General features: G+C 39.9%; 1 protein-coding gene across 1 annotated transcript; it reads right to left on the bottom strand.

Moving 5' to 3' along the window:
• Window positions 1-1,373: 1,373 nt before the first annotated feature.
• On the bottom strand, window positions 1,374-8,949 carry LOC124141498. Its single transcript, XM_046509536.2, has 4 exons — window positions 8,828-8,949; window positions 6,104-6,198; window positions 4,524-4,712; window positions 1,374-2,195 (listed from the first exon to the last, which is right to left on the bottom strand). The coding sequence occupies exons 2-4, from the start codon at window positions 6,193-6,195 to the stop codon at window positions 2,174-2,176; spliced, it is 303 nt and encodes a 100-aa protein (XP_046365492.2). The 5' UTR covers window positions 6,196-6,198; window positions 8,828-8,949; the 3' UTR covers window positions 1,374-2,173.
• Window positions 8,950-11,239: the final 2,290 nt, after the last annotated feature.

Raw genomic sequence — 11,239 nt, 5'->3', positions numbered from 1 at the left:
TATCTGATGTAAATCCCTCCCGCTGTGATAGGGACGTCAATTCAACGGATTCCATATGAATTGGTTGTTGTGATGAGAAACCTCAGAATCGAGTATTTATCAAATCCAGGATATCCTCTGATTGTTATGGGCTTAAACTGAGGCGATTAAAATGAAGAATGTGACGCAACAAGGCAAAACAAAGGCATTTTGTAATAATTCCACTGTGCAGTGTCGTGAGTTTATTTGTTGGTGATTTTTTCACTACGCTTCAGTAGGATTGTTCTAAGACTTCCGAAAACTGTGAACGCTTTTTAAAATCTAATTAAAAAATCTGCAATTGAGACATTTAAAAAACCCGTAAAAATCCTTCTTTTTGGAGTGTGTGGACTTTGCACTCACAAGGGATTCCCACTTTTGAACCATGCGTTCCTTTGGTTTGTTTTGTTTTGTTTTGCGAACGCCTCTGGTCTAGTACTAGGGCGTCTGCCCGGAGACCAGAGAGCGGAAGGGTTCGACGCCCCGGCCGCCTCATACCAAAAAACGTTCAAAGATGGTACTTGTTGCCCTGCATTAAGGGATAAAACCAAGGACGGGTCGACTCTGATTATACTGTGTCTGAGTTTGGTATTCATGTTAAACTGTGGCATGGTATCTCAATGTGCAAGCACTAGTCCGGACTAGCAACCCCCATCATGGCAGACTGTTGTTGCTGCACTTCTTTTGGTGGCATTTCAATTATTGTTTGGGGGCACGGGTGGCCCAGTCGTCTAAGGCGCAGCAATTCGCTGTGCAGAGTTGCGTCCCCTGGGCACGCCAGAAACCTTTGAATGTGGGTTCGAATCCCGGTTCGCCCCGATTATGTTTCTAGGTTTGTCAGCACCACACCCGTGCTCGTGGGTTTCACCGAAGTGGTAAACGCATAAGACCTGCATCACTTGGGGCTTTCCTCCTACATTAAGCTGACGTGCCGCGATATAACTGGAATACTGTTAAAAGCGGCGTTAAACACAACTCACTCACTCACTCACTTGGGCAAAAATGGGGCTTATTGTTAGTTTGTTTCGTGTTTTACGTCAACAAATGTTATTCCAGCTATATCGCGCCACCCTTTAAATAATCAAATATGCATCAGACAAATCAGTGATTAATATTAAGAGCATCTTCCCGCGCCACCGGGATATCCTGGCCCACCAAGCCCGACCACCAAATTCGTTAAGTCATCTCTTTGCAATTTGGAATCCCACCTTTTAGGGATAATATTACATTATAGTATTGAGATATTGCCGAAGCGACGTTGTAAATTTATAGAAGAGAATTTATAGATGTCAACTTTTTTATTTTGAGGAACACAACGTTTCGGAGTATATGCATATACATGTACATGTAAGAACAAAGAAAATAATAACATAACAAAGGGTGGAAACTTAACAAGGGAAGCCATCAGATATTTGGCGCGGATAGGTGATCAGCAAAAGACAATGGAAGCCAACACTTTACGGAAATTATAATGCTCTCTGCCTCATAGCATTCATTCACCTGATGAAGGAGTAAGCATATCATAACTCTGAAACGTTGTGTTCCTCATAATAAAGACGTTGACATCCCATAAATTCTCTTCCTCATGTGTATCACTTCTAAATGCCGTTTAGAGACTCGACTTGTATTTTTACCCACTTATAACACTGCGATAGAACAAATATGTTTCCATGCTATCCATACACCCTGTGGAGTGAACAACTGGTGAACAAACTGTTTGTGTATTTGGGCACACACACATATATTGATATGGGATCACTGAAAATTACAACTCATCTTCGCCACATATGATGAGAATAATTCGCTTCCAAAACGCCCAAGGGTCTCTTTACAAATTCGCCTTGATCAGTCCTTGAAAAAGAGGAAAGTCATCCACAATTTCAATCCAAGAAACCGACATGCAATACAAGTCGCACAAAAAAGAAAGAAAACTGTATACATGTTGAGAGGTATATAGCGCTTATTGGTAGTCTGAAATTCGTGTTTTCAAATCTTGTCTCATCGAGGTTGAGATATGCTTGAAAATAAAAAATGAATCGTGTTCCACATCAAACAAGCCATTCATATTATGCGCTTTACCGATGTGCCTTCTGTGGTTGTCAGAAGTGTTGAAAGAACCTTTAGAAACTACCATGTGTCTTGAAGCAATAACCTTTCACTTCAGTCTTCGTTCCAGTCTGTAAAGAAAATACACAATCCATGAAAACCATACAGAAACAGGTGCAACGCTGAGAAGGCATTAAAGGTGTTACGTGACATTTACTATTTTTCCTAAAAACTGTCACGTCATTCCATGTTCAAACGCTTCATACGTTTTCAGGAATGGACAGTCGGTTGTCAATTACTTATTTTCTTGAACCAACATTTCAATGAATTAACACTTTTAATTTGAACACTCAAGTGATCAGTTTTTATTTCTCGTAATTTCGATTATGTTTACGTAATTGTAATTATTTTCTCGTTACTTCAATTATTTTCGCATTGTAGTATATTTTCGCATTTAAGTATATGTTTCTTAAAAAACTCGAAATTCGTGTTTAGCCTTGTTACTTCGATTATTTCCTCGAAAAATTAGAAACTAATCGATATAACGAGAAACTAATCGAAATTGTGATAAAAACATCAAAATTTCGAGTTTTTTAAATAAACTTGAAATAATGATAAAAATAATCCAAACAACAAGAAAACAATATCTTTTAAAAAAAACTATAAAGCTACCAAAGGCTTTCGTACACGTTCAGTGTGAAATTAATTAACGAATTTACAAACAACGAGTGAGTGATTACTTAAATCACGTTGATGTTGGAGACAACTCTCTGATCGATACAAAGAAAGTGAAACAGTCTTATAGTGTTGCCAAATTGCTGCTAAATGTTAGCAGATGGTTACAGATTGATCGTAGCAAAGCTGAAGTTGACTCTCATACCATTGACCGATGTCTTGACGAATGAAGATGAATTGTTTTACATTGGCACCCACTTGCAACGTGCCTAAATCTTGCGAACAATGATTTATCGGAAATCGTAATGAGACATTCAGGCAATCCACTTCTCATGCAAAATGTGTAAAGCAGCCAGGTTCGAGACGTCAGAAAGACTAACAAACCACTTTGTCCAGAACTTGAATGACAGCAATGTTCGACCAAATCAACTTGTGTGGATGGAAAGGTCAGAGCCTAACTACGAAGGATATATAGTACCCTGAACAGTTTGCATGTACAATACTTTCTATGTTTACAGACTGTATGTGAACCAAATACAGTTCTGTTGGTGGAACTGGATATCAGGTATATACGTATCTCCAACTGAAATGGCCAACTCCCAAATCTATCCATGCGGACATGGTGTCAACTTTCAGTGCTTATTCCCGTGCCACTGTTAGGCGGTGGGCAGCGGAGTTCAAGAGGGGAAGAGAGCCTCAAAGATGATGCAAGAATCAAGATCAGGAAGACCAACTACCACCACAAAGGAAACTGTTGATAAAATACATGATATGATTATGTTCAGTCGACGACTCTTCACCAGTCACATATTCAAGGCATTGGGCATCTCTCATGCGAAAGTTGAGAACATTTGGAGAAATGAACTGTGACAAGTTCAGCACGCTGTTTTCCAAGGCTTCTAGTCACAAACGCTTCATCTCTTCGTGAGAATATCAAGGCTAAACGTCGTGGAAAACTCAAAATAGGTGTATTGTTCCACCAGTACAGTACAATTGTACACAAGTCTGTTGTCGCCATGGCTGCAGTACATGATTGTGGCTTTGAACATTCTCCGTATTCACCAGATGTGGCACAGTCAGATTTCCATTTCTTAACGACAGAACTATCTGGCACTCACTATACAAATGATTGATGGAGTCATTCCGTTCTGGAGTCCGGTTTACACCACGAGGAGGGAGACTTCTACACCAGTGGGATCCAGGCACTCCTACATCATTGGCAGATGTATCTGGACCTCGTAGGGGCTTACGTTGAAATGTAATTAGAATCCTACTCCATCAACGCAGTCTATCATAGTTAGAACTTTTCTGTTACCCGTCGTCGCAGCCGATATCTTCTCAAATAGATTCAGTTATCCGTTTGCAAAAGACTTTTATGGGACAAATTGGGTGTAAAAGAACTAAAACATGTTAACTGTAATTATGAATGTATATATAATAATATTTGCATCACATGTTTGTTGCTATATAAGTGCATTTATTTTGAACGCGACGATAAACCCATTTCACCTCACCTCACGAGAGAATTATGGGCCTGGGGCCTTAAGTAAGGTGTTTTCGGAAAAGTGGGGGCGGGGAGCAACTGGAGCTGCTATCTACGGCCCTGTTATTGATTACCGGATGGGTGAATGACTTGGGCTTTACCTGACTTCTATTCCAGGCATACCACGGCTGGGAACACCCAATGCTCTGTGTGTCGTTTGACATTTGTTTGTGGCACATGACCCTGCTATAAGCAAGTGGCGATATCAAAGTGTAATACATGTATTAAAGTGTTACATTACCTTTGGAGTTGCCTTGTGAGTTTGTAGTTCATTTCATTGACTTTCATCAGCTGTTTTCGCAGGATCTCTATTTCCTTGTTCTTGTCCTTGACCACTTCATCAAGGAAACACGCCTGTTCGTAACACAACGTAGATACTAGCATGTCTCGATCTGGAAACTGAGGCTTCTTCCACTTGAACTGTGCGTGTCTGAAAGAAGGTAGCTCAAGGCAGTGAATACAGTGGTTGATAACATGAGCAATGTACCGCGCCCTCGAGAAACCATGGCACGCAGTCATCTGTGTCTGACCACCCGATCCATAAAGTGATTACATGACTAGATAATACAGTTAGGTGTACCTATTACGTATTTGAAGACAAATCTTTCATGTATATTATCATAACTTTCAACATATACTGCAGATATAAAAACAAATATAGACATGGCGCAAACATTGAAAATATTAGAAAACAATTAGTTACTGACATTCGATCTTACCTCGCCAATTTTTATGAAGAACAATTTATGACGAAAATCAATACTTAACAATAGCCATCTTTTATTCTCAGTATATGAACATAACGGAAAATAAACCACCAGCCCTAAAAAATTTCAGAATGAATATTTCACCTTTGAAACCAACGCACGTTCAGCAATGGTATTTTTAAAATTTAATGTTTGGCAAAATATAACTTTTCCTCGAGTTAATAAAGTCGATTTCAGATCTCTTCATCTTAACAAAGTCCCTATCGTCACTACTTCATAGGTTTACACACACAATACTTGCGCACTTTCCTCCATCCACTGCGAAAACATATGGTCACTTTGCGGTGTAGTCGCTATTGCGGTGTAGTCGCTATTTGTAACCAACAAATCAAGACACAGAAGCCATCGGGAGTTTCCACCAATGAGCGCTCGGCTTACATCGCACAACATACAGTGTTTCTCGCTTGACGAAAAGTGCAACATAAGCCCTGGCCTCGTGACTCTTTAAACGCTTTACACGCGTACAGGTTCGCACAAAATTCATGCATAGAGTTCGGTTCGTTTGAATTGCATATGTAATAAACGGCCTCTTTTCGTTCGTTTACAACGCATAACGGCGCAGTGTACTGATGCGTGATGAATTAACGCAGTGTATATTAAGTATACTGGCGATATATAGTCACTGGTACTTGGCAAACAGAGGAGTACTATAAACAATTGACTATATCTCTGTCCTGAACTTATATTCACACAAACAAAATCCGCAGTGGAAAGGTTGGTTTAAGAACAGTATTATAAGCTATTCTCTATCAAGCCTTATTGAGGCTATGTCACTTTTTAAAGTTTATTTAAAAATTTCAAAAGTAATGTCATGGCATAGCCCTGCAACTGTCACAGATGTAAAATCACTGGCCTGGAGCATATTTACTTGCATCAGACTAGCGGGCCAACGTATCTGTCTATAATTCACAGCGCGTCAGTACGTAAATGTATTGCTATTGATTATCATCTGATCTCCTGTAGTTCATACCATGTCCATGATCGTCGTTTGACACGTAACCATTGTTATACAAAAGGATGACGAATTATCTACGAAAAATTATAACTCACGTACCTTTCATCTTTGAGAGAATGGACACAAAAGAACCGACTGTCCTCCATGTTAATGTCCCTAAAAGGGTACGTGCTGCCCTCTTGATCGGACATTTTCTGCAATATTTGTGATCGCGCATTAGAAGTAGGTCAATAATTATAATAGGTGATGTGAAATGGGTTTAACGTCGCGTCCAAGATTGTTGCACTTATATAGCGACGTGCATTCACGTGTGTGTGTGGCTGCTTGTACTAGTCCGGACTGATGAGATACCATGCCGCAGTTAAACATGAATACCAAACTCAGACACAGTATACTGACTCCGAGCCCACCAGTCCTTGTTTTAGACCCGTAATGCCGAGTGCCAGACAGGGTAACAACAAGTACCATCTTTTAGCGTCTTTTGGTATGACGCGGCCGGGGATCGAACCTCTGATCTTCCGCTTTCCGGGTGGACGCTCTACCACTAGACCATGGAGGCGGTCTAACAACAACAACAACAATAACAACAACAGCAACAACAGTAATACAGAAATGTGTGTCAACCAAGTTAAGTGCCATATCAAATCGGCCTCAGTTTTTTAAGAAGAGGCTGTCTGAATGACCACTGCATCATATTTATGTGCAGTTTATTGAGAAGGTCAGCAATCCCGCAGAGTCCTTCGCTTGGATGAGGTCGACTGGCCAGAAACGTGAAACAGAAGGCGTTCTGTTTGCTGCTCAGGACCAGTCACTACCCACTCGAAACCATCAATGTGTGATTTTGCATCAAAATGTAAATATGAAATGTAGATTATGTAATGAATTTAATGAGACTGTCCAACACATTGTCAGTGGATGTCCAGCTTTAGCACAAACACAGTATCTTTAAAGGCATGATGGTGTAGCTCGGTCATTTCATTACCGTCTTCGCCATGCTTGTAGTTTTGAGGTCCATCCATGGTACGACCCGGAATAATCCAAGGGCGTCATGGAAAATGATAAATACAAAAGTCTGGAATAGGCCCGTATACAGCCTCAGACGTATCCAGGCCAACAGACCTGTTCTTGTACTTTTTGATAAATCCAATGAAATCATATATATTATTAAATTTTCTGTCCTTTTTTACACCTATGTGATTGACAAGATTCAGGAAAAATATGGCAAATATGCATAGTACAGATATGCAGAGCATCCCAAGTACCACGTTGTCCGACTCCCCATTGTTCTCGATGCCTTAGGTTTGGTACCTCCGAATCTGTTGACTGATATTTGTAGAGTACCCGTTTATGCTACCAGGAATACAGCCCTTTTGACAATCTGGGTAGTTCAGAAGACTTCAGTGTTGGAGAGCCTTCAAATTCTCCGAAAAGTTCTGGGTGGGTTTGACTAGGCAGCGCTTTCTGGGAGAAATCCCATTCGCTGTCTGGGCTGCGTGTAGAGGGGGCAAGGGCCCTGAGCCGATTATGAGCCAAACCAGCCTGACTATGCCATGATCACACAAACCCTCTTTGCTGTATGTATTTATTTCAATCAGTAAATAATGATGATAATAATAATAATATATTTGAAATAAATTAATTCAGTTTTCAGTTAATTTAAAAATGACGAAATTTAGACTGCAATATATATATATTTATCATATAATGGGCAGGTTTCTCGGCAGGATAAAGCCAACGGATAAAAACGATATCCGTTGGGGTCATATGCGGATAGATGCAAATATCAAAGGTCAAGTAGGACTACTTTCACTGTTTATAAACAAACATGGCGTCGTCCTCGTCATTCGGCGATCGAGTCAAAATTAACCATCGGGAATCTGGATAAACAACAGGGATAATTGCTATCATTATCAAAAGAACAGTCTAACATACTGAAAATCAGTGTCTAACTGTGACGTAGATAAGGCATTTTATAAGTTTTGGCTACTTTGGAGGTATAAATTTCGAAACAATTTTGCGAGGGCGCGAGGCCTAGGCTAGCCAAGCGGGATCAGTAGCAATATCTGTGCTTGTAGACCTCTGCGACTTGAAACCTTCTCCACAAATTAAAATAGTTGGATTTGTCCGAAATATGTTTGAATTGTTACCTTGTTTGGTTTTGTCGCTGTGTGTACATCTGACCACACTTCTTAACGTTATGACAGGACAGACCGACTGTCAACAACGTCTGACCGTGCCCGTGACGTCTCATACACTAGGGTTAGAGTAGCTTCCCTTTGACAAAGGGCAGTTACTCTAGCGGACAGACCGATGGATTGCCGCGAAAGGCAATTAAAAACAACTGTTGTTTTGCGTATATGTTGCTTCGCCACTGTATAAGAAACAGATTTCAGTTGGAACTATATTGGCTACTGTCACTGTCCGACTGACACATCACTTACCCTGTGACGTAATAAATATTAATGCGCGCATTCCAGGAAAACTCGCAATGTTTTGGTAATGCTTGTGAGAATGGAAAAGCGATTTTAAAGCACAGAATTAAAGCATAACATTATATATATATATAATCATTGAACGTTGCCCTTGTTTGTGATTTTGTAGCCCATCTCTGATTGGAAACTGTGTCGCTAGGTGTACACAAAGGTTTTTCAGTGAAATCACATTAATGGTGATCCTATCCAGGTGAAACTATACACATTACGAAATAACGTAGCTGTGTGAATATGTAGTAAAAGCTTGGTTTATGGATAAACGGAGTCTCACTGTTTACTTTTTTTAAAAAAACCCGTATTATCATGAATGTATAGGGAAACGCTGACTTACCACTGGTTAGATCCTAAAACAGATTCTTGCCACTGACACCCAGATATGTAGGCAACTCCTCCAGTAGGAATGTATCTTGAGTAGTCGCAGCAATACGCTAGCGGTGCTATGCTATTTTTAACACAGACATAGGATAAATGTGTGTTTGATATGGCTGTAAACTGGGGAAATATATTGACTCACTGGTTTTCTTATCTGTACTTTACAATTAATCAAGATATCAGCGCCACCAGCTTGTGCTACTTATCAGATTTGACACTGAGCTTTGCCCTCGGTGCCTTTGAGTTCTTTAAGTAATCGGTGGTAGGATTAGCAATGACGTTAGTGAGCTAACGATTGTGATAGACACTCAGTTTGTTTTGTTTGGTTTTGACACCCCACTCGGCTATATGAAGGCGGCCTGTAAAAAGTCCGATGAACTAGTGGTTGCATTATGAGGAATCAATAAAGTCACCGAGTCTGACCACCCGATCCATGTCGCCTATGTAGATGTATGTGTTGGCTGGGGCCTACTCTGAACCTGGTGTTTACACTGTTTCCTTATTCACATGGGAAACATCCTTCCACTATTCTGCCAGGGAATATATAGTATATATCCATGTGTTATGGTGGCTATTCGTTGGTGGTATATTTGTTACGGCTATTATAGTTTATTTACTGTGTTTCGGCGACTTTTTTTCTGCCTAGTATCGTTTTCATAACATATCAATGTTTGTAATATGTTGGTCAAATTACATTTGCAGTGTAACTTCTATCATATATTATATTTGCATGACTCCGAAACGCAAATTATTGAAATAGTTGCATTCATGGTGTGCATCATACCTTTTTATCCCCACCGGGCCAGAATGGCTGAAGGGGGATTTATCGTCGCGCAGTCCGTCCGTCCGTCCGTCTGTCCGTCCCACAGAGGGTACTAAGCCAGTGAAATCAACTCCTCCTACAGTTTCCAGAGAATATCCCTGACACTCTACACACAAGATGTCGACATGTTGATGATACGCATATCGCAGTCCCGTTTCATTTCGACTAATTCTGACAGAGCTACTGCCCCTGTTTTACGGAGCTTCATCTGCCTAATTGTGCGAGAGGGTACTAAGCTTGTGAAATCAACTCCTCTTCCAGCTTTTATAGAATATCCCTGACACTCTACACACAAGATGTCGACATATTTATGATACGCATATCTCAGTCCCGTTTTATTTCGACAAATTTTGACAGAGTAACTGCCCCTGTTTTACGGAGCTTCGTGAAATCTTCTCCTCTTTCAGTTTCCAGAGAATATCACAATATCTAACTATAACTATAACTATAGTTAGTTTCCTTGTATAAGGCTTTTGTTGGTGAGCTACATCCTTATGGCATTAGCATTCAGACTTGATTACTCCCAACACAATCTCATTTAAAATCAGATCTTAGTTCTCGCTATCGCTAAACTATCGCTAAACTAAGATCTGAGGACATCCCATTACGGGTCAGGTCAGAACGACCTTACGCGAATCTTGACCGACCAATGAAATGACTGACAAGATATCGACATTAGCCAATCAAAGGCAGCTTTCTCGAGCTTTACGACACTAGTTTCAAACTGTATTCTCGATTAAAAAGAATAAAGCTTATAAGAAGAACATTCTCGAATGGCTAAAAGATGGCCTAGATTGTAATGGATATAATCATAAAACCCGTACATGTCTTTCGGAATGCCCCGTGTTAAATATTTCGTGGTTGCATGATCAGAAAACACATTCCAACTGTCACTTTCAGAATCTGGTAAGCGACGCTCTGACTGGTTGGATGAAAGGTCGTTCTGACGTGACCAGTAACGGGATGTCCTCAGATCTTTGTTTAGCGATAGCGAGAACTAAGATCTGATTTTAATGAGATTGCTCCCAACAAAATGTTCCGCACAGATTGTTTCAAATGCAGTGCCATCTACTGTTGTTATTTCATAAAATAAAAAGAAAATATAAACTCGTTAAAAAAATTCATGCGGGGGATGTTGTGCTCTCAGAGCACTTTGTTAGAAAAAACAATATCCAAGTTTGCATTGAATTTGTAAATAGATGAGTACACTTGTTCCATTTCATTGAATGTTCCAATATTAAACAATACTTTTTCTATTGAATCTTAAATGCAAACTTTGCCCGATAGTCTATATGCTAGTAATAGCTCATTAAACCTACCGGACTGGTTCTTTGCAACAAAATCCAATAATTATTGTCTTGTTTGATTGCTGTGTAGTCTGTTCTCATTAGGGTACAATCTTTGGAGACTGTTGGAATATTTATTAGATATAGTGTGTTAAATCATTACAAATGGAGAAAACAATTAACATTCATATTGATCGATATTGTGTTTGGAGCCGTTGTCTTTGTGCAATGCTTGAGTGACATATATACTACTCAAAAGAAG

Source organism: Haliotis rufescens, unplaced genomic scaffold (assembly GCF_023055435.1).
Source record: "Haliotis rufescens isolate VD_foot unplaced genomic scaffold, xgHalRufe1.0.p SCAF_26, whole genome shotgun sequence".
NCBI classification, from domain to species: domain Eukaryota; kingdom Metazoa; phylum Mollusca; class Gastropoda; order Lepetellida; family Haliotidae; genus Haliotis; species Haliotis rufescens.
The sequence above is the reverse complement of the archived record's forward strand: the minus strand, read 5'-3'. Positions and strand labels throughout refer to the sequence as shown.